Here is a 24,644-nt window from a genome sequence, read left to right as displayed (position 1 = left end):
CACTAACAGTATGCTTCCGTCAACCCAAAAAATGTTCTGCCTACCACACAAATGAGTAATGTGCTATATGAATTTCAGTGCCAGTGCGATGCCAAGTACACTGGTTGTATGTCTCAACGACTGGCAGACCATATCAAACAGTACATCCCTTTGACTGTTCACAATAGGCAGAGTACTGACCATAGTCAACTAGCATTTGTTTGCAAAGCTCAAAACATAATAAAACATAAGCTAGAAGCAGGGACCTGTCCTCTGCAGGCAAAAGGAACATGCTTGGGCATTGTGCCATTTTCAAGTTAAATAATAGTATGGGGGACAATAGTTCCCTGGTGCATTCTCCATAGCAGTGCCTTGACCAATCAGAGTTGACTTGCCAACCAATCAGCACCCTTTTCTCATGCAGTACATATTGTTCCTCCCTTTTGAAATTTGGCATTCTGGCATCTGTCCTGATGAGTGCAAGGTGAAAAGCTTGGACAGCATGTCTCTTTTTTCAGCAGTGCTCAAGTTCTGTACTACCAAGTGACTATTTGATCGAGTCTCATTTATACTTATTAATTGATCTAATAATACTAATTTGTTGCTTTACCCTGAAGGAGACACTTTTGCTTGAGGGGAAGACTCCAGAGTTCGACAAAGCAACAAAAGTGATTTCATGCAAGTTGCATCAGGAATAATGTACATTGCACCTTGAGCATTGCATGGGGTGCAATATCCCTTTAAGAATTGCAAAGCTGAGACTGAGGGAGGACTCGAAACCAAGTCCCGCCTTCTTTTGTGGGGCCGTCGCTGATTGGTCAATGCCGGCGTCAATCGAGGTGATATGACACAGGCACGTCAGCGACGTGGCGGAGCTAGACTTCCGGTGAGGGAGCGAGGCTGGCGGAGAAAGAGACGCCATGTTTGATTGTGGAGTGTGATCGGCGCTTCGCTCGGCCGGCCGCCCGCCCTCCCTCCCTGGGCTTCATTTTAGTGTTTTGTCTCGATTCCCCGGCGCGGGTGGGAGGGCGTGGTGAGGAGAGATTCTCCCGTTCGTTAGCGGTGGCGGAGGAAGCCGCCGGGCCGGATGGAGGCGCGGCTGCCGCAGTCGCTGTGAAGAGAGAATCGGGTAAGCGGGCGGGAGGCCCCGTGTGCGCATGCGCGGCCGGTGGGAACGCGCTGCCAAGAGCGCGCACCAGCTTGTCCCGGGCAGGTGAAGCGCGAGCGCGCGCACACTGGTCTTGTCTGATTGACTTAGTGCAGGTACTCCTTGCAACTTGCACTTAGAGACAGTGAGCGTCCCAGCGGGTTTTAAAAACAAATAACTGGTTGCAAAGCAAAAACGTTGTAAAGCATTTTATGTTGCATTAATTTTATATCAGCAAAAACATAACTATTTAAAGTAAATTAATTTAACTATGCTGCACTTTCATTTGCCATGTAATTCGTATAGTGAGAGCAACTGATGGATTTTAGTTTGACCATATGTACTGCTTCAGTTTGACAGCTTGACGAAACTGTTCATAGTTGATCTCTGCAGGCATAGTAAACACTGGTGTGCTTAGTAATCAGGCTTGCATTGCTGCTTAAGTTACCGTGCGCTGGATTTTCTATCTTCATCCTCGAGTGGGTGATTCTGTGCATTTTTAAAATGCTGCAAATAATAACAACAAGTTAAGTTTACCATCACTGTTTATGTTTCATCTAAGCACTTGAGCACTTAGGAAGAGGAGTTTGCATTCAGCTTCTCAAGCTTGCTCTGTTATTCGGTTAGACCATGCCGGGTCTGTACCTCAGCTCCATTTACCTGCATTGGCTTCATGTGTCCTGATACCTTGACCTAGCAAAAATCTATTAATCTCTGTCTTCAACGTTCCAGTTGAGTCCCAGCATTTTGCAGGTGAAAGTTCCAAATTTCCACAACGCCTTCTATATAAAGAAGTGCTTCCTGATTTCACTCCTACAACGACTAGCTCTACTACTATGTTTAAGTTCCCAAGTTTGTGATTCTCTCACTGGAGAAATTGTTTCTCTGTATTGCCCCAGTCAAATCCTTTTAACATTTAAAATCCCTCAGCCTCCTATACTCAAGGGAACTCAAGCCTGTCCTGATGATTTAACCCTTTTTTTTGCCTTTCATGGGATGTGGGCATCGCAAGCAAGGGCAGCATTTACTGCCCATCCCTAATTACCTTTGAACTGAGTGACTTGCTGGACCATTCAAAAGGCAGAGTCAGCCACATTACTGTGGATCTGGAGTCACGTGTAGGCCAGACAAGATAAGGATGTCAGATTTCTTTCCCTAAAGAATATTCGTGAACCAGATGGGTTTTTATGACAATCAGTGATAGCTTCATGGTCACTGTGACTGACTAGCTTTATATTCCAGATTTATTAATTGAATTTTAATTGAATTTTAAATACTATCAGCTGCATTAGCCTGGGCCTCTGGATTATTAGTTCAGTGACATTACCACTACACTACCATCTCTCCCCAAAATTCTGGGGACTTTGTGCTGCACCTGCTCCAACGCCAGTATCTGCTTCCTGAGGAACCAGATGTCATTGGCCACTCACCATCCTGACTTGGAAATATATCAGCCGTTCTTTCACTGTCGCTGAGTCAAAACCCTGGGACTCCCTCCTTAACAGCGCAGTGGGTGTACCTACATGCCAGGGACTGCAGCGGTTCAAAAAGGCAGCTCACCACCACCTTCTCGAAGGCAATTATTGACGGGCAATAAATGCTGACCCTAGCCAGTGACGTCCACATCCTGTAAATTAGTTTTAAAAAGCTTTATACTAATTGACACTCCTTCAGCAGGCAGGATAAAGTGACAAGATCATTTTTATTTATGGCATTTTTCCCAATGAGGGTGCAAACATGTAGCAGTTGCTCCAAACGGCAGTGGATCTGATGAAAGCTCCTTCAAAAGAATTGGGCAGATATTTTTCACCTTTGGAGTGTTTGCGTCTCCTTTCAAATTGTTCAGTTTTGCTTGTTACTATAATAGTATAATAAAGGTAAATGAAAAAAAACAGGGATTTTGTTCTTGCCTACTGCAAACAATATCTGAAGAATTGGAAGCCCTGGGCTTTACAAGATATGATCGGATTGTAAGTCCAAAAAGTGAACTCGGCCTTTGCTAAGCTAAATCTATGAATTACCAGTTCCCTGTTTCTGTACGTTTCTATTAGCTTTCACATGGATGTATTTGTTAATGCGCTTTCTTGCCTTAAAGTCTGAGGCATGGCCAGTAACACAGTCCAGTGAGTAATTTTGTTTTAAATTTCTATTGGTCTTGGGTTAGTGGTGTGCAGAGGAATTCTTCCAGTCCTGCTAGAACACAAGACATGGGAGCAGGAGTAGACCATGTGGCCTGTTGAGCTGCTCTGCCATTCAATATGATCATGGCTGATTTTGGACTTGAACTCCTGCCTGTCCCCATATCCCTTGATTCTCTGGGAGGTCAAAAATCTGTCTACCCCAGCCTTAAATGCATTCAATGATGGAGCATCCACAACCCTCTGGGGCAGAGAATTCCAAAGGTTCACAACCTTTTGCGTGAAGTAATTTCCTGTCATCTCCTTCCTAAACGATCGGCCCCTTATCCTGAGACTGTGCCCCCGCAATTTAGATTCACTGACCAGGGGAAACAATCTCTCAGCGTCTCCCCTATCAAGCCCCTTCAGAAGCTTGTACGTTTCAATGAGATTGCCTCTCATTCTTCTAAAATCGAGAGTAAATAGACCCAATTGCTCAGCCTGTCATCATAGGATAACCCCCTCATCCCAGGGACCAATTCAGTTAGAACTAAGGAAAGGCCATCATGACTTCACCAACCTTTAATAGCTAGTACAAATGAATTTTTGGGGCCTCTGTGTATGCAAATGCTGTGAAATGCAACCTGTAATGCATCGTAACTAGGCCACTGTTAACAATCCCTTGGTAGTACAGAACCTGAATATGCTGAAAAGAGAGACATGTTGCTGAAGTTTTTCATCTTGCACTCATCAGGACAAATGCAAGAATGTCAAAATTCAAATGATCACAACAATTTATACTGCAGGAAAAAGGGTGCAAGTTTGTGTTTTGTTGCCAAGTCGACTTTGATTGGCCAAGGTGTTGCTATGGAGAAAGCAACGGGCAACGAAAGGCTCCCCAGGCTTCTGGGTAATTCAAAAAAGATGCAAGGCTTGAATGTGTAACCCCGGAAAAATTGCAAATATTTATTAATTCAATAAAAGTGTGCATTTAAAAAAAAATACAGCGTGTATCTAAGATAACTAATGGTGTTTGTTGTAGAAAAAATTTTTCTGTCTCTGCTTGATTTAATGTGGAAAGAGGGAAGCCAAAATCTTTCCACAGGAGATGAAATAGGTTCACAGAGTCTGTGCTAGAGTGGCTTATTAATGTTTTGACAGAAGAAACGGGCATGACGGCCAAAGGCATTTTCACATTCTACATCCTATTCTTGCATTGTCAATTAAAATGAGACTAATACCCATTACATTAAAAACTCTTGGTAATATAATCATCAAACTGTATCACTTCACTGTTGGAATGCCATGACTTATTAAAGTGACATTAACATTACATAATAAATACTAGAAACACCCAAATTTAGTTTGTTTTTAAATGACGACTTACCTGCCTCACTTAATGCAATCTTTGCCATGCTCTCTCCTGGTTCCTTATGCTGGATTTGCTCTACTTCAAGATCCCTGTCCTCTCCTTCAAACCTCTTCACAGGCTTGCTTTTCCAGACCTCCGACATCTCCAGCCTAAAAGCACTGTGCTCTCTCCACTTGACCAGCACTAGACTATTTACTGTGCTCTCTCCACTTGACCAGCACTAGACTATTTACTGTGCTGTCTCCACTTGACCAGCACTACACTATTTACTGTGCTCTCTCCACTTGACCAGCACTAGACTATTTACTGTGCTCTCTCCACTTGACCAACACTGGACTATTCACTGTGCTCTCTCCACTTTACCAACACTAGACTACTCCTTATTTACTGTGCTCTCTCCACTTGACCAACACTAGACTATTCACTGTGCTCTCTCTACTTGACCAAAACAAGGCTATTCACTGTGCCCTCCCCACTTGACCAACACTAGACTATTAATTGTGTTCTCTCCACTTGACCAACACTAGGCTATTCACTGTGCCCTCACCACTTGACCAACACTAGACTACTCCTTATCCATTGCTACATCACTGGCAGCCACTTTGCCAGCCACATCTTCAAAAGACTCCTAATGGGCTATTGTTTCACTCTGGTTTCACCTTCTCAATCCCTTTTTTTCTTTTCTCTCCAGCTTATTAGAAAGGTATGCTGGTTAGAGTTTGGTGAAATAGGTTGGAAGGAGACTTGTGTGGATTTTAACAATAGCAGAGATCAGTTGGGCGGAATGGCGTGTTTCTGTGCTGTAAGTTCTACATAATTCAACCGATCCTTTCATCATCTTGAAAAGCTCTATTAGGTCACCTCTTGACCACCTCGGCTCCAAGGAGAATAGCCCCAACTTGTCCAGCCTCTTCTCATAACCGAAGTTCCTCATCCCTGGTGATACCCTGGTAAATCTCTTTTGTACCCTTTCAAAGACCTTTACATCTTTCCTGAAATGTGGTGCCCAGAATATTCGAACTGAGGCCTAAATAGGAATTTATAAAAATGAATCGGACAAAAATTGACTCCGAGCTATAGGGGACATTAGGACAGGTGACCAAACACTTGGTCAAAGAGGTAGATTTTAAGCAGCATCTTAAATCAGGAGAGAGAGGGAGAGGCGGCGAGCTTTAGGGAAGGATTCTCAGAGCCTGGGGCCTAGACAACTGAAGACACGACTGCCATTGATGAGACAAAGAAAGTGGCGAATACACTGGAGGCCAGAGTCTGGGGAATGGAAAGTTCTCAAGAGGGCTTTTTAGGGTTGGAAGAGATGAAAGAAATGGGAGAGGTGATACCATGGAGAAGTGTAAACAGCAGGAAAAGAATTTTAAAATCAAGGTGTTGCGGGACTAGGAGCCAATAAATATCAGCCGAAACTGGGATGGCAGTTATTAAATCTGTAATTACAATTTTCTCAACCTTCCATTTGTTAAAAAAATAAGACAAAAGTGAGGAACAAAATGCATGCTGCGATTATTTAGCTGTTTATGGAGTCCTGACTCCAAAATGAATTGCAGACAGTATGGAGATTGGGTTAATTGTTCAGAGTTTTCAGAGATTAGTTAATGAAACTTTCAATAACTTTAATGGTTGTGTAGCTCCCTCCCTTTCATATTAAATAAGTAGAAATAAAGTTTGTTTTTAATGGATGCCCATAAAAATATTTTGTGGATGGAGCCTAACCAAATACAGGAATATAAATTATGACCAGAGAATGGGAAACGAATGTCTCACTTTACATGACCTTATGATCTCCCAAGTGGCAGCATTTTTCTGAAGTGTAGTCACTGTTGTAGGAACCATGGCAGATAGTTTGTACACAGCAAAGTCCCACAAACAGCAAAGTGATAATGACCAGATATGTGCAGAGAACAAGAGATAAATTATTTGTGTTAGCTTGTCAAAGCACCAAGACTTCTAATAATTAATCATAATTATAATATAATATAATAGCTAAACTGCTATGATCAGATCAAATTTAGTAAGGAATCCAAAATTCACATACAATATTTGATTATCTGAACTAAAGATTGCACTGATCAGACATTTACTATCAAAATCGTTTGGCTTACTTAAGATTTGCTTTTGTGTTTTTCATTAATTTGCATTTTTTTTGCAAAATACTATTTTTATCATTGCTTTTTTTTTAATTACGATTTTTTTCTCTCCTAGGGTAGCACTCGCCCAGAAGAGTATTGGTGATGATGCACCATGGCAGTGGTCCACAAAATATACAGCGCCCACTGCAGAGATCTAAGTCGTATACAGGTGGTGAGGGAGATGATCAGACTGCTTTACCCCAGTCTCCCGCCACAGCATTTGCTCCGGCCCTCAGTCCTGTACCACGCACTGTGGCCAGTCCTTCTGGGCCTCAGTCACCAAGTTACCAACTGCAGCAGCTTATAATGAACCGGAGTCCGGTATCCGCCCAGAATGTCAACATCACTCTGCAGAATGTGAGCCAAGTGATGGCTGGGAGTCAACAAATTACCTTGGCTCCCCTTCCGATTCAAAACCCGGCATCCCCGGGGTTCCAGTATGGCTCGCAGGCTGTGGGGCAGCAGAGGCGGTTTGATCACGGATCTCCGTCGTACATTCAAGTCACCTCTCCTTTGCCTCAAGTCCAGCCACAGAGCCCCACACAGCATAGCCCTGCATCAGTGTTACAGAGTGTGCAACGGACAGGTGCAGCAGCCACGGGGTTAAGCATGTGTAACCAGAGCCCAACCCGAGGATTTGTGGATGCCAACGTGCTGGTCAGGCAATTGAACATTAGCCCATCCAGCGCTGGGCACTTTGTGTACCAGGACCCGTCCACCCTTGCTCAGATCACTTCAAACGTCGGTGGGCAGATACAACTGACCACGGCCAGCACATCTGCTTCTGTGCCACGAGAACGCAGACTCTCGCAGCCTCACTCCCAGACTGGCGGAACCATTCACCACCTCGGGCCTCAGAGCCCCGCAGCCAGTGGCGCTATGCAACCCCTGCCTAGCCCAAGCCACATCACCACGTCAAACTTGCCTCCGCAAATCAGCAGCATCATACAAGGTCAGCTGATTCAGCAGCAGCAGGTTCTTCATGGTCAGCAGATGGCCAGACCTGTAAGTTATGAAAGGACACCTGTAGCCCTGACTGCAGGTGTAGTAGGGCCATCGGCCTTTGGGATGACATCTCCGGCACCTCCTTCTAGCCCGTCTCGGAACGCTGTCGCTCAGAGCCTGACAACGACTTGTCTGACTCCCACCAGCAGTTGCACCCCGTTCGTGAGGAAACAACCAAAGAAGTTGGAAGAGATTCCACCCGCCACCTCGGAGATTTCTCATTTGAGAAAGCAGTGTTTGGAGCACCATCTGGCTGAAATAGAGACTCTGAGAGAGACGTTTAAGGATTACTTGATTGAACTTTTCTTCCTTCAGCACCGTCAAGGAAATATGATGGACTACTTAGCGTTCAGAAGGAAGCCATGTCTAGCCTTGTTGGCATATTTGAAACAAAATGACTTAGACCTGGAAGAAGAAGAAGAGGAAGAGCAATCTGAAGTCATTAATGATGAGGTAAACAAACAATTTACTATTTAGTCCAAAGACCATTCTAGCGCTTGTGGCAATGGCAGGGTGAGAAAGTGGTTGTGTCTGCATGTCCTGGGCGAGATGGTAAATTCTTCACTGGCGAGTAAATGCTTCAGCTGTTTGGCAAGACAGTTGAAATTTGGACTAAACTAAAGCTGTTAAGCGGAACAGGACTGTATTCAAAACATTTCTACCCTTAAAAAGATTTACGAAGTTTCCCACCTCTGGGCATTTGCAACCACATTCTAGCCCCTCAGTTAACACAAGAACAAGAATCTCAGCCCATCTAGCTTTGTTTGGGGTCTGTTTAGAGGACCTACACCGATCATTTTCATCTTGGCTCTACCTTGGTGCCAAAGCCATATTCTTCCCTCCCACTCCCCTGTTTTTGAATGTAGAATGTCTCCATTTATTATTGAATGTTGCAATTAATGTCCACAGCTCTTGTGCTAAATTATAGCTTAATTCTTAAATAACTCCAGCTGTAGAGAAGTTGCACGAATCAAATTTTCCTTGGGTGTTTCCTATGCTTGTAGTATTGTCGTTGCTTCAGTATATGGTATTAATGTGATTTTCAAAAGTTCTAACTTTAAAATGGGCCAAGTTCAATTAAGATCATTAAAAATACAATTTTCTGATTGCTCCAGTCAGATTCTGCACAAGGTAAAATGTTAAACTAAATCAGGACTTTGTAACAATCATTTATTGCACTATGATATTACAATATTATTGTAATGGACATTCAGAATAAATGGAGTTAGGTGTGGAGGGAAGATGTTATGAAATATCACTTCAAAGTATCACCTTTGAATACCTGTGGGATTTCTTACCCATTTACATCATTGTTTGGCAATGTAAATTGATGAAGATTTATTGAAAACTCTGTTGGTTTGCATGGTTTATTTCCGTATATCTGTTGGATATGCTCATTATTGCCACCCAGCTTCTTGATGATCTCCATTTAGCCACATCCAACATTATCCATTGTCACTAGAGTGTTGGTTTTCTGTTCAAGGGTGAAAGGAAAGCCAGGAATATTCTGCAGCTCCACTTGGTGTGACGTTTTCTAAGGCCAGCTTTGGGATGTTGTATACCATTTAGTTCTACACTTATAGACATTTAATTTGCGTAATAATTAAGCGGTTAATATACTCCAAGAAGGGGTGGCCCCTTTTCTCCAGCAATAGAGCATTAGGTGCACCAAACCACAGGGCTGAGTTTGATTCTTAGACCCTATTGATTTTGACCACGGCAATTCTTCATTGGGCTTGTCTTGCCCATTCTTGGCAAAACCAGTAACCAAAGGTATTTTAATGAAATGGCTCTACTTCATTGAACGTGTATGTGTGCATTTGCCGAGGGGAGAGAAATGTTAAATGTGGTGAACAGAATCACTTTTGAATTCACTTCAACAATTTGGAAAGTCTCTGATGTGGATCTAAAAGGCCAGCAGAAATTATTTTCTCTTTGTACTCTAATAAGTTTTTCTATTTCATGTTTTATAAGTTCTGAAACAGAGTAAAGGTACAACTTAGGTTATGGCTTGCAGTCATTTGCTAAATATTGTATAATGGTTGATTTTACTTGTTTCTTTCTAAGCTATTCCGCATGGGCCAACATTTGCAAACTCTTTTTACAACTTCATAAATATAGAAAATGGTTTCCATTACATTCAGAAGTAGCTAAATTAATCAATACTCATTAATGAAGTTACAGGTTGTTGTTGTATCTTTAAATCTTTTGGAAGGTATTGCATGTAAACAGTTGTAGAGGTGGCTTTTAAATTATAACATTGCAAGTTTTGAAGGAATTTATTACTTAATCCAGCAAATGCTGTGCTACTTTCAGCACCTGAAGGTGTGGATAGCACTTCATGAAGTGCTTATATCTGAGGCAAAAACTATAGGTATAAAACTATTATAGGGACAATAGAGGCATTGATTTTGTCTCTGGATAGAGCTGAAACTTCAATATTATGAATCAATGTAATTTCACAGGGAAGAGCCAATGATTTTGTTGACGAGCTAAACAAATCTGGGCAGCTCAGTGTTAAATTACGTTATGGTCTGGCTGCATTCTAGATTCAGAGAAAATTACAGGCCGTCAATATAAGATAGTCACCATGAAATCAAACAGGGAATTCAGAAGAAACAGCTTTACCCAGTGGGATCAGAGCTGAAAAGCTACAGACGTCTTTTCTAGAGGGCAAAGTGGGGGGCAGCAGAAAGAGGGGTCCACCTAGGCATGGCTGGATGATGAATGTCACAGAGCAGTTGCAGACGAGTTGCAGTGGATGTGTGAAGATGGCGCGAGACAGACAAGCGTGACATACCATGACATCAGATCTCCTGATCGGAGTAGCTACAAACAGCAGATGAGAATGTGAAACTCGCTACTGCATGGAGTAGTTAAGGTGAAGCTGGATAAGAATGTAAAGGCAAAAGGAATAGAAGAATATTTTGATGGGGTTAGATGAGGAAGCGCAACAGGAACATAAACACCGATAAGCACTGGTTGAGTTGTAGTTTGTGATTTTATGTTTTAAAAAAAATTCTAGTTCAATTAAAATGCTGCTTTTGGTTACATAAGCAGGCACTGTTGTGTTTGAGGTAGGGCAAGTGATTGTGTAACTGTTTGTAATTTGCTACTTGAGGTGCCCAGACATTGTAAACAACTCCACAGTATACTTGAGCCTCAAGCCAAGTATTGCTATGTATCTACCCAAAGCTTAGTTTGAAAGAAATTTGCCTTCAGGTTTGTCTCTGGGACTCAAATGTGGTCCACCAGTAAGCTGCTGTTATAGTTACCTGAGCACTGAGTGTGATCATAGTCTTTTGGGTCTATAAATTGTATGTATGATTTCTGCAAAAGCTAAAGTGTTCACTGCATCTTAGTAATAATTTTGGCCATTGAGACTGCCTGCCAGTTCTGTCAGTAATGGTGGCTGCCTTTCTTCCAATCCCTTAATGCACTTGCTTCTCAAGTAACTTGCTTTTTAAATAGATTTTTGTAGATTTTTGCTTTCTACTCCTAAGGCTTTTTGGGACAGTCTATTCCATATTCTCTCAACCCTCTGTGAGAAGAGGTTTTTCCTGGACCTTCACTGTGTACTTTTGTAGTTCTATAAAAGCTCCTAACTGCCCTTCTAATGCGCTCCCAGTCTGTTATTGCAGTAAAGAAGTAAACACATTTTAGTTTCCTAAGGTGCATTTTTTTAAAGATTTGATTTCTGCATTTGGGCAGCATGGGCAGAGCCACATTTGTTGTTTCTGTTGTTGTTATAGGGTTTTAATTTGCATTGACTTTGGAACGTTTTGTGTACAATGATTGTAATATCCTGGTAGATATTCAACACCTAACATTCATTCTGCTGCAGAAAGTTACTTCACTTGCACAGATTGTATGAATGGTATTTTTTTATTTTCAATGTGTTATAGTGTAGATTTTGAATTTTCCATGTCTGCTGTTAACACCATCACTTGCAATGATCCTTGACTTTGTGTTTAGTCAAGTTTAAAAGATTCCTTTGTTTTCATTTGTTATTATCAGTAAGCCCTATGTTATTTCTGCATGATCCATATTCACCCCAATAAAAGGTAGCCGGACGAACTTCTGCGTATTGTATAGGAACACAGGAGCAGAGTAGGCCATTCAGCCCATCGAGCCTGCTCTGCCATTCAATACGATCATGGCTGATCATCCACTCCAATGCCTTTTTCCAACACTACCCCCCGTATCCTTTTATGTCATTGGTATTTAGAAATCTGTCAATCTCTGTTTTAAACATACTTAAAGACTGGGCTTCCACAGCCCTCTGGGGTACAGAATTCCAAAGATTCACAAGTAAGTGAGTAAAAAAAATTCCCCTCATCTTGGCCCTAAGTGGCTTCCCCTTTATTTTGAAATTGTGTTCCTGGTTCTAGACTCCCATCCAGGGGAAACATCTTATCTGCATCTGCCCTGCCTATCCCTTTAAGTATTTTCTAAGTTTCAAAGAGATCACCTTTCATTCTTCAAAACTCTAGAGAATACAGGCCCAGTTCCCCAATCTCTTTTCATAGGACAGCCCCACCATGCTGGAAACAAGTCTGGTGAACCTTCGTTGCACTCCCTTTATGGCAATAATATTCATTTTGCACACTATTCCAGGTGCAGCCTAAGCAAAGTTTTATACAGTTGAAGCAAGACTTTGCTACTCCTGTACTCAAATCCTCTCACGATAAAGGCTGACATGCCATGAGCCTTCCTAATTGCTTGCTGCACCTGCATGTTAACTTTCAGTGACTTATTAATGAGGAACCCACGTCCCTTTGTACATCTACATTTTCTAACCTCTTCCCATTTAAAGAAATACTCTGTGCATCTGCTCCTCCTACCAAAGTGGTTAACCTCACATTTTCCCGCATTATATTCCACCTGCCATGTTCTTGCCCACTCACTAAGTCTGTCCAAATCCAAATACGTTGAATTCATCATTCTGTGCATTGGTGTATTATTTTTAAGTAGAGGTGGCCTTCAAATAAAGATTTTTAAAAAAGAAAAACAGCAACTTCTATTTATATAGCACCTTTAACATAGCAAAATGCCCCAAGGCTCTTCACAGTAGCATAATTAGACAAAATATGACACAAAACTACCAAAGGAGCAAAACCTTGGTCAAAGATGTGGTTTTTAAAGAATCTCTTAAAAGAAGAGAGAGGGAAGTTGAGAGGTTTAGGCAGGACGTTCCAGAGCTTTAGAGCCTATGCGGCTGAAGGCATGGCTGCCAATGGTGAGGCAAAGAGAATTGGGGGATGCACAATAGGTCAAAATTGAAGGACGCAGAGATCCTGGAGGATTTGTAGGGCTGGTGGAAATGCAGCGATAGGGAGGGATGATGACATGGGATTCAAACACGAGGGTGAAAATTTTAAATGGATGCACAACTGCGACAGGAGCCAGTGATGTAAGTAGTTATTCTCGACCCTGTGCCATGTGTACGTGTACACTCTGGATGGGCATGTACAAATGAGTGTTTTACACACGTGCCTTAATGAATAAAAAGGTTTGGCACATTTCTACAGGAGCAGAATGAACAATCTTTTCCTTGGTTTTGTGTTGTGTTTTGGTTACTCTGTCAGCAGCCGTGTCAGGTTGTGGTCTCAGTAACCCAAGTTCCTGTTTGCCATGCTTTATGACTGCATCAGATGTTCAATTTTGAGTGTCACTATTGTAGTTTTTATCCCGATATCCCTAGGTTGGCACAAGTTTACATCTTTTGGCATGAGATATTGAAACTCAGTTGGATATAATTGTGCCTGAGACACTATTTGAAGATCAGGGAGTTTTTCTGTTATCCTGGCCAGCATTGCTCCTCAAACAGCGCCACAAGAAACTGATTGCTTGACCATCAACCATTCACTTACCATTTAAAGGCAGTAAGCTTTGTTGTACAGTGAGCCTCAATATAGCTTCAACAATTCATTGTCCAGGTATTTCATGCTTTTTTGTATGCTATAGGTTTGGCTATTTTACAAAGAAAATGCAGCAAATTCAGCTTGAACTAATTCCTGCAACACTCAACTAAATGAATAACTTGATGAACATGAGTTTTTAAGGGATCTTGCTGTACTTCAACAGTAATTATTGATTATAAAGTGTGTTGGGACATCCTAGGAAATGAAAAGTGCTTTAAAATGCATGTTCATTTGACTTTCTTTAGAAAGGTGGCTTTAAGCTTTTGTGTAGATGGAATGCATTGGATAGTTTCTATAAAAGTAAAACTTTGGAGTTCTATGATAGAGTTGTTTAAAGATCCAAAGTTCAGCATCATGTTATTTTGAGTTAATTTTATTCTATTTCAAAACATCTCTTAGTTGCGACAATTGCAGGAGTAATTTGGAGCTGAATTTGCTACACTTTTCATTGTAAGATAACCAGATCAACAACAATTCATGCATGAAATACCTGGGGAAAAAAAGTATTGTGACCCCTATGAAGTAATGAGTTGAAGTTTCTTTGAGATGCTGATTGTTTCTCCACATTGAGTGTGTGGGGCTTGCAGTTAATTGTGGAGCTTGCTGCATTGCTGATGTCATGTTTTTATCAATGTGCCTAGTTCATTGTGATTGGCAAACCAGCCTTGCAGTTCCAGCACAAACACATGATTAGTGTCTGTTTGCAAACTCTGGACGCTTCTTAGTAAGAAGATTTTCTTTTTTCAGCTTTGTCATTACACAGCACCAACAAGGCAGGGAAAAGCCTCAAGGAAGTGCTGTGCAATTGTAATGACGTTGAATTAACACAGTGTGGTGGAGGCATGCGCTCTGCTGAGTGCCCTCTTCACACATTTTAGCTGGAATATGTTATACAGTTTTCTGCATGATCCTATTATGTTTCTAAATGTTTAAGAAAGAGTGGGCATTTATATAACACCTTTTACATCCTCTCATTATGCCAAAATGCTTCACAGCCATTTTTTTTTTTGATTCTGAAATGTGAGCACTACTGGCAAGGCCAGCATTTATTGCTGCTCCCTAATTGCGCTTGAGAAGGTAGGAATGAGTTGCCCTCTTGAAAAGCAGCAGTCCACCTGGTATAGGCACACCCACAAAAGGGAGTTCCACGATTTTGACCCAGTGACAGTAAAGGAACAGCAATATAGATCCAAGTCAGGATGGGCGTGTGCTTGGAGGGGAACTTGCAGGTGGTGGTGTTCCCATGCATCTGCATTTTCTTCTGAAGTGTAGTCATTATTGTTATGTGGACAGATATGGCACCCAATCCCACAAACAGCAAAAGAGAATAAATATGTTGGTGATACTCGTTGACAGATGAATGTTGACCAGGACACAGGGAGAGCTCACTGCTCTTCTTCATATAGTTCCACGGGATTTATTGTATACATCTGTACACCTGAATAGGCAGGCAGCTATGAGTATTTTTTTTTTCACCCAACTAAATTATTAGCAGTTATAATTGAACTTTGAAATTTAATGCTCCTTTCTAGTTTGATATGGATGACATGGAGTGCTTCTCTGTTGGGTTCTCGTGTCTCATATTGGCTCGTTTCAGCTTCTCAAATCATTCCTGCCTCCTTGTCCCATGCTCATGCTTCTGCTAAGTCACTTACCAGTTATTTCACAAAGTAACAGCTCCAACCAAACAACTCCACCTCATGTGATTATTATGTAGGACAACTGCAGGCCACCATAAGTGTTTCTATACACCCTACCCTAAAACTCTGCTGTAATGAAGGATGTCATGCATTGCCTTAATGTTTAACGATTATATTTTGAGCAGCTATCTAACATAAACCCTTAAAGTAGAGGTCCATAATTTTCTATCAGAATTTAATATCAGAAGCAAAACTGATATTAACTTGGGAAGGAGAGAAGGGAAGTTGTTTGGAGAATTTCACTGTGATATTGGCTGCGGAGGGCATGCCAAGCAGAGGTGTCACAACCTTACCCCATGTGAGAGGTTGTAATAACAACATATCAAGTTTACATAGACGGTTTGCTATATAAATGCCTCCTATTGAAATTTCCGATGTATAATGTTGACTGGAATTGTGTGCAGATTTAAGGTTTTTATTATAGGTTATCCAATCAGTGTTATTCAAACTGTTGAAATATACTCGGATGTGGAACTTGCTGCCACATGGAGTGATTGAGAGGAAAAGCATAGTATTTGAGGGAAAACTAGATGAGTACATGAGGAAGAAAATAATAGAATATGTTGACAGGGTGAAATGAAGTTAATAGAATAGGTGTAGGCTAGAATGGAGCATAAGCATCAACTGGCATTATGACCTGTTTATGACATGTAAAATCCTGGTATATAGCACTTAATCTTCATTGACTTTACACTGGTGACCAGTGTTACATCATAGAAGGAGTTGCTTTACCCTCCAACTAATTTGAACATCATCTGATTCTTTGTTTTTATGTCTCAAAAGTTACTAAACAGAAAACAGTTTTTCTATTTGTTTTTGTGTATGCTTAAATTTATGACACATTGGCATCACTGGTAAAATTCAATTGCATTTATATTGAAATTAGTACGGGCAGAAAAAATGGTCAACAGTATAAATGGGCTGAATTGTCAACCTGTATCCTAACTAACATCATAGGCCCTAGAGTGTCTTGCTTTCGAGAATCTAATATTTACTTGAGAGCTTTTGACTTTTTCAATAAAATAAAAAAATGACTTTCACATTCTTCTGTGCTGCAATATTTACCTGACATTTGTAGGGTTTGATTGAAGTAATGTGTAATTAGCAGGGTTTAACATCTCATTGATGAGTACTGCTAAAATTAAGACAAATAGTTCATCTCCGCCTTTGCCTAAAGAGCTAGTTTTTAGAATATTTTGGTGATGATTTATTGCACTTAACTTGGTTGCCCTGTTGGGCTAAGTCTGAGTAGAATACAAGTAGTTGTTTGCAATTTGTGTAATATAGAAACATACATAAAATACAGTGAAAGAAAAAAAATTCACTGCCTCCCACTATTACAGATTTCAAATCTGTGGACTCTTTTAGAGACAGTACTGCAGCTCTAAAACCAAGCTTGTGGATTGCAGGCTTAAAAACTGGATGTGACAAGTGATCTGACGTACCTGTAGTAGACGACTGTTAATAGTTTTGAGGCTTTGCCAGCTTTTCTGCTTTGGACTTTTTGGAGCATTGACATGGGATCTTGTAGGCTTTATTCTACTTCAGAAGCTGAGACAATCAATGTGAAAGATTCTGTGATTAACTCCTCTAGTTTCTGGCTTTATTCTACTGCATAAAACCTTTCAGACAGATTATAAGTGTTTTGGCATTTAAATCAATAAACCAACCTAAACTATTCCCCATCATCGCCCTCCACATTTTTTTTTTGGAGGGTGTCTTTTTTTTTCTACTTCAAATGTGATTCCACTGGGCTAAAATTCATTCTGATTTTTTGCCTTCAAAGGTGCTTCTAATAATGCAATATGCAATTTTGGAAAAAAAAAATTATTTTGGCTTTGCAATAAATAATTTTCTTTGTTCCGCAAACCAATTTGTGAAAATTGAAGTCGGCAAAATGTTCGCAATGAATCCCGTGAAGCAAGCCTAGGAAGAAAAAGAATACATACAGAAGTTTCCTGGCTGTCCTTGTACCACAAATTACTTACTTTTTCACTCAGGCTTGATGTTTCAGTAACGAACCTGTGAATGAATGCATTGTTTTTATTTAAGGTAAAAGTGGTGACAGGAAAGGATGGCCAGACTGGGACGCCAGTTGCCATAGCAACACAGCTTCCCCCTAATGTTTCTGCTGCATTTTCAACACAGCAGCAGCAACAGTTTCAGGTAAGGAGTCAATGTGGCACCGACAAGTCTGTGAATCATTATAGCATCACAAGGGTTAAATCCTGTTCTATCATCGTGCTGTATCCAATGCATCCGTTTCTGATGTACTTTTTTTCTTGTCCTTCTGTAGCAAACACATCAAGGTACCCCTGTGGCAGGCACAGCCAATACGGTGGAGATTGAAGCATTCAAAAGACAGCAAGCTTTGTCCCAAACAGGTACGTTTCCCTTTCGACCGGTTTCATAAATATTTGTGCCACAAGTGTGACGATATAATTTATGTGGAGTGAGTTTTCCTTTGACCTACTCAGTGTAGAGGATGAGGAGAGGGAAGAGAATCACATGGGACCCTTTAAGAAAAGCTTAGTACTGCCCTTGTGCTGTGTTGCACCATATTGGTGTTGCCTTTTAAAATCTGAAATGGTGCAAACCAATGCTACAATGTGAAGAGACCCCTAAAACTTAAAGTAATCTAATGCATGTTGTATATGATCAATATTTAACATTGCTTTGATCTCTGTTCAGATGACAAAACATAAACTGCTGCTATAAACCTCTGGACTGGATTTGCTCCCCTCAACCCACTTACAGCCATCCATTACCCCCTGTGTATTTGTGGAGGTGTATATGGTCTCCTTTGAAGTATTCCTAATTTAGATACAACTTTGCATTCTTTCAGGCTTTCTTTTCCTCCTGGCGATGTTGAAGCTACTTTTCTCGCTGGGTCTTATGTTGTATATTTGTTTTGCAGTTGACATTGTAACTTTCTATTTTGGCTTCTCATTTATTTGCTGTCGTTCTTAAATCTACGAACACAGCTTCCTTTCATTTTTGTTTGTAAATGTTGCCGAGCATTCCTGTGCGGTACCACACAGATTGCTTGTGCTGTTTTATTCTTGACAGTGCTCATGGTTCTGCGACTTTGGAACTAGCCTGTGATAAAGTTAACAATACATTGGTGATGGCTTTATAGAATGTTACATTGCACTGTTTGATTTCCATGGCAACCTGCATTTATATAGCACCCTTCGCTTGGGGATCAGACCAAGATAGGAATAGGAAAGAGTCTAATAATGGTGGCCAAAAGGTGGTGGTAAAGATTAGGCATTGATGAGGATTCAAGGTGGGTGAATATTGAGATGAGATGGAGGGGTTAAGGGAAGGAATTCCATAGTGTGGGGGCAGGGTTACTGAAAGCTGTGGAAGAAAGAGGGGAATGAGCAATGGATCAAAGTTTGAATAGCAAAGAAAACGTGTAGGATTGTCGGATATTGAAGAAGTTGGGAGGGGTGAGGGTTGGAGCAACGCTTGAGGATGAGGTTTAGAAGTTGAATTGTAGGACATCCCATCAACTTGTTCAATATAAATCATGTCTTGGAAATTCCTTTTGAGTGTGTAGGTGTCGCCTTTTTTACCTGCTGTTGCTAATTTCATGACCCGGATTGTGGTCTATTATTCTTATAGCTCGTGGTTCTGCTGTTGGAAGTTGTGTGCCTAGTGGGTGCAAACTGAAATAGATTCTGGTGACTTAGGATGAAGCCTAATTAATGTCTATGCTCTAATTACTAAAACAAATTAACTTTTGCAATATTAATAGCAAAGGTGCATAGAAGGGGAAGCTCTAAGTACATGAGAGAGCAAAGAATAAAGGGTAAGCTGATAGAGTTAAACAAAAAAAGGATGGTAGGAGGCTCACATGGAATATAAATGCCAGCATCTTCCAGTTGGGCTCAATGGCCTGTTTCTATGCTGTAGAATTGATATAACAGTGGGTGATAATTATTGGTGGGATAGATGGTATTGCTGGATAGTGGTATTAATGACTTTGTGGGAGGAGAGATTGCAGGTGCTGTCCTGACATGTGTGTGCATGCAATAATGTAGTAGAACATCCTGAGGCACTTTATATGCGCATAGCCAGGCAAAAGTTGATACTGAGCCAAAGAAGGAATCATTAAAAACTTTGGATGAAAGAAATTTTAAGGGGCATCTTTAAGGTGGAGAGAAAGATGGAAAGGCAGAGAGGTTTAAGGAAGGAGTTTAGGACCTAGACAGCAGAAGGCACAGCCACTGATGGTGGGATTAAGGCATTCAGGGATGGACAAATGGCAAGAATTTGGGGGCTGTAAGCCTGGAGAAGGTTACAGAGGGAAGGCCAAAACTTGAGAGAGAGAGAATGTGATAAATTGGTGCAATGGTTGTGATGCAAGGCTTAAGTTTTAAAAGTCTGAAGTTTGTTGGAGAAAGGAAATTGTGAGGGAGACGAAGCGTTCCGTAGTTTTGAGGTCATTGGGGAAGGAACTTGTCTGGAGCAAGAGAGGAAAGTTCAGTGCAGCAATGAGCAAGAGACCAGTTTGGGGAAGCACTTAGCAAAGGAGTGTTTATAAAAGAAGGGCAAGGGAAGAAAATTATTGATATTGGGTTTGGCGGCTGGAAGTGAGAGAGGGAGGTTTACCGTGCAGTCCCCCAAGGTTCAGTTATTGGATTTTGATATACATTAATGAATTGGACTTGGGGCTACAGGGCACAATTTTGAAATTTGCGGGTGAGGCAAAACTTGGAAGTGTGGCACACAGTAAGAAAGACAGGAATAGATTTCAAGAGGACATAGGCAGGTGGATTGTGTCAACACAGGATGAATGAAATTCAATACAGAAAAGTGTGATAAGATATATTTTGGTGAGAAGAAGGAGAGCCAATATAAGTTAAATGGTGTAATGTTAAAGGGGGCTCAAGGAGAGAGGCCTGGGAGTTGCTGGGGGAGCAGGAGGATGGTGGTGTGGGTGGTAGTTGTGTGTAGATCTTTGAAGGTCACAGGACAGGTTAATAAATAATGCAGGATTCTGGACACAGTAACAAGAGACACAGAGTACAAAAGCCAGAAAGCTATGCTTTATAAAGCTTTATAAAACACTAGTTGGGCCCCAGTTGGAGTATTGTGCTCAATTCTGGGCACCACACTTTATAGGAATGTTGTGGAGGCTTTAGAGAGGGTACAGAAGAGATTTACTTGAATGATTTCAGGGGTAAGATGTGACAGTTAAGTGGATGGATTGGAGAAGTTGGAGTTCTCCTTGAAGCAGAGGGCTAAGAAGAGATTTGATAGAGGTGTTTAAAATCATGATAGGTTTAGATAGTGTAAACAAAATTCTAGGAGTTGGTTATGTAGTGACTAGTTTTTACATATCTCAGGAGTGCAAGGAAGGCACTAAGAGTCTCCTGAGATATGGGAGTGTTGTAGGTTTTGGATAAATGTATCAGATACTCTCGGTTACTGTTGTGCTAGTCACTCCCACAAGTAGTCTGAGCATCTTACATCGAGGGAATTTCATAAATATTTTATCTGTAAAATAACACAGCAGCTTGTGATCTGAGTGTTTGTGCTCACATGCATGCTTCTTCAATCTCTTTGGAGGTCAGATGTGAATTGTTAATCCCTTTCACAAGCGAACATCAGCTATGATCAGATTCACTTAGTTCAATCAATACAACATTGTGTAACAATACAAAATAACAAGCACATCAGTGGATTATCTAGTTTGCCTTACTTTCTACCCTCCAGCATTCTGTTTTTGAGTCTGGCCAAAACTTGTCCTTGTAGTTTTCATTTTTAAAATCAGACTGATGTTGCAGCCTTTGCTGGTTCTCACTTACCGTCTCTGTACCTGTTACTGTATTTGAAACGATTTATGGTCTGAAGGCAGCAGACATCCCAACACATTGGGGTAAGGTGTTTATCAATAACAAGTTGCTTATTATTTACGGACCATGGGGAAACAACATCATAGTCACTTCATTAGCATTTGAATCACCTGTCAGCTCAATGTCTTTCTTTTAACTTGTGTGAATAATTTATGTTTTAAAATCCAACATTTCAAAATTTTATTCCCCGGATGGAATTTTGTGTAAAATGAATCTTGAAAGGTGACAGAGAGGAATGTTCAAACCTTGGTCTTCTATGGCTTTAAGGAGCAGAAGGGAAAAGCATTGTTTGGCATGAAAGATGGAACCAAGCTTCTCTGAGGCAGTTATAGGATGGAATAGGTGAGGGAGTTCCATTGGAGGGGAGATATTTAAGCAAAGAAAATTGATAGACGAAGGACTAAAGCTGGAACCGTTGATGTGAGAGATGGTAGCTATTTGTTAGATTTGTGGGAGACATGAGATTTTGTCGAAGAATTGGAAGAGCCTTGGGGGACTTGAATTAATGAATAATGGCTGAGGAAGAACCAGTTATTTGAAAGGAAGCTAGATAGCCCAGAACATAGCTTCACCAGGAAACCACATAATAACTTGTTTAGATGCATACAGTGCTGGACCCCACCAGAGGATTGGAGCAAGGAATGGATGTAAGATATGGGTGGTGGAGGCATCCAGTTTTGGAAGAGAATTCAAAATATAATGTTATTGAGTTAGTATGGTATCTCGCCCATCATAAAGGCCAACTGTGTGTGTTAATTTGATCCCAAGCCAGATGGCGAAGTGTGAAACTAGACACAAATGCTTTTCTTGATGATAATAATAGGTTTATTTACAGAATGCAGCATTACATATGTCTGCTTCCCATCTACTACCCCAAGGTCCCAACAATCCCTCTTTAAACTCTTTTGATAGAACAGTAGAGTGAATTAATTAATCAAATTAACAAATTAATAAGTTAAATTGGTAGCCTCTTAAAGGGCACCAGTCTCTCTTTATAAGTGCTCTAGGTACTTAATTAAACAATGTCCTTCACCTTTGTATCTAAACAATATAATTAACACTGTGTGGTGTAAATAAATAGATTTTGGAAAAGTTAATTTTGCTAGTTATCTTGTTGACTGACAAGTGTTTTGCTCTGAACAATCAAAGGAATTTCCTGCTATCAGGTAACTATTAACAGCTGCTAGCATTTCCTAATAAAACCTGCCGGGAAAGAAGTGGAATGTGACCGTGGAGACAATGACAATGACTTATAATCAGACATGGTTATTGTGTGAGGGAGCAAAGAGGAATATTGTGACGAAATCTTTTAAAATTTATTCTTTCATGGAATGTGGGTGTCGCAGGCAAGAGCAGCATTTGTTCCCCATTTCTAATTGCCCTTGAACTGAGTGGCTTGTTAGGTCATAACAAATGGCAGTTGAGAGTCAACCGCATTGCTATGGGCCTGGAGTCACATGTAGGCCACACCAGGTAAGGTTGGTAGGTTTCCTCCCCTATAGGACACTAGTGAACCAGATGGGTTTTTATGACAATGGATGATAGTTTCATGTTCATCATTATTGAGACTAGTTTTTAATTCCAGAATTATCAATTGAATTGACAGCTGTTAGCTGTCGAGGCTCTCAGCTCTGAATTCCCTCCTTCATCTGTCCATCTCTTCACTTTTCTGTCATCCTTTGAAACCTACGTCTGGCTGAGCTTTAGTAGCCTTGCCTTCTGAGATCTCTTCCTTTGGCTTGGTGTCAATTTTTGTAAGATTTTTAGAAAAAAAATTCATTCATGGGATTTGATCGTCACTGGCCAAGCCAGCATTTATTGCCCCATCCCTAATTGCCCTTCTGTGAACCACCTTGGAAAGGTTTTGTACATGAAAAGGTGCTACGTAAATGCAAGTTTTTAAAGAAATAGTATTGGGTCATTTTTAATTTGGCGATTGAAAAAAGATAACTCTTTTGCTGAAAATAATTAACACTGTGTTACTGAGTTCCCTTTATTCAGATGAAAAATATTAATGAATATCTTAATGGAGAGAATCAGTAAAGCTGCAAAAGTTGCTTCATGCCAGGTCCGAATTATGAAACCGGAGAATTTGAATGTAGGCTAAAGTAATCACAGCTTGAATTTGAGAAACAGCTTCATCGCACCTTTGTGCAATTGATTTGCCATCTCCTACTGCAAATTTTCACTCCAAGCATTCAAAAGGGAATTGGATCAACTTTTTGATTCAACAAGGAGTAGTGTATATAGATTAAGGGTAAGAAAACAAGCTGAAAACATGGTTTGGTGTGTTCCTGGAACAGGTTTGGGATGGGTTGAATGGATTGGGGAAAATGGTTTAGGATGAGATGCATGGCCTTTTCTGGTTCCTAAGTTGCACTTTTTGTTGTTTTAGTTCAAAGCCAGTTGGTTATATTGGTATACAAACCATACTCCTGTATTTGGCTGCCATTCTGTCATCAGCCTCCCCTCCGATACTGATAGGGAATACTTATTTTCACCTCATTTGTTTCCTCCATGTACTTTTCCCAGCTGTCATTGGTCAAAATGTTTTCTTCCCTGAATGTAATGTTTTCACACAGTTACATCCTGTCAGCTAATGGCAGCAGTGGGCTTCAAGGTGTGAATAGGTAGAGATTTCTATTTTGTCGGCAGGTGGTTTTGCATTTCACTTTGTTGCTCATTGTTTAATTTTTCAGTAGTCCCCACATGGACTTGATGGGCTGAATGGCCTCCTTCTGTGCTGCAATGACTGACTCTATGTAATGACTCTGAGATTATGGAGTGTACTTTAATAATTCAAAGTTTATAAACCCCACCCCTTCTGTAACCTGGAAATATCTGGCTACGTCCATCATCCTCAACATGAGGAAATATTCTACTGTGTAATATGTTATATATATATGTGTATATATATATATATATATATACATATATATATAATAGGAAATTTTCAGTCCTTGTAGTCCATCAGATTCAATCTACCTTTGCCCACATCCCTCGTACTCTTAAATAGTTTGCTATAGTAGGCATTGCTTTACAGGTAATTCTAATTCGTGCTTGTGCAGATTGTTGCTGCCAGGATTATTGTTATTTCTATCATTTGCCAAAATGTTGCTGACTAATTTATTGGATGCTGTATTGGTACAGGTGATCAGAATCTTATTTGCCAGCAATATTGCTCAGCCTTCTAATCCAGTTGTATCTTAGCTCCCTTCAATAACTGCAGTTTTAGTTTCAGTTTTAAGCACGACTGTTCAGAGATTGGTGTTATAGTGACTTCTGACAAATCATTGTGGATATTTCAGACTTGCTTGGTAATGCACAGTATTAAACTTTGGCATTTAGGGTTTTGTTTTAGACCTTATAATATATTCTCAATGACATGT

General features: G+C 40.6%; 1 protein-coding gene across 12 annotated transcripts in view; it reads left to right on the top strand.

Moving 5' to 3' along the window:
• Nucleotides 1-856: 856 nt before the first annotated feature.
• The window catches only part of ep400 (E1A binding protein p400), a 142,890-nt gene continuing 119,102 nt past the window's right edge, over nucleotides 857-24,644 (top strand). For 8 of the 12 annotated variants that reach the window (XM_078554537.1, XM_078554546.1, XM_078554538.1 and 5 more), the window contains exons 1-4: nucleotides 971-1,108; nucleotides 6,833-8,217; nucleotides 17,441-17,554; nucleotides 17,685-17,772. In XM_078554537.1, coding sequence (XP_078410663.1) covers nucleotides 6,862-8,217; nucleotides 17,441-17,554; nucleotides 17,685-17,772 — 1,558 coding nt within the window. In that variant the 5' untranslated portion in view covers nucleotides 971-1,108; nucleotides 6,833-6,861. Of the gene's footprint in view, nucleotides 1,109-6,832; nucleotides 8,218-17,440; nucleotides 17,555-17,684; nucleotides 17,773-24,644 lie in introns of all 12 variants that reach the window. The other 4 variants (XM_078554542.1, XM_078554535.1, XM_078554545.1 and 1 more) reach the window with 4 other exon arrangements.

This window comes from Cetorhinus maximus, chromosome 12 (genome assembly GCF_964194155.1).
Source record: "Cetorhinus maximus chromosome 12, sCetMax3.hap1.1, whole genome shotgun sequence".
NCBI classification, from domain to species: Eukaryota; Metazoa; Chordata; class Chondrichthyes; order Lamniformes; family Cetorhinidae; genus Cetorhinus; species Cetorhinus maximus.
The sequence above is the reverse complement of the archived record's forward strand: the minus strand, read 5'-3'. Positions and strand labels throughout refer to the sequence as shown.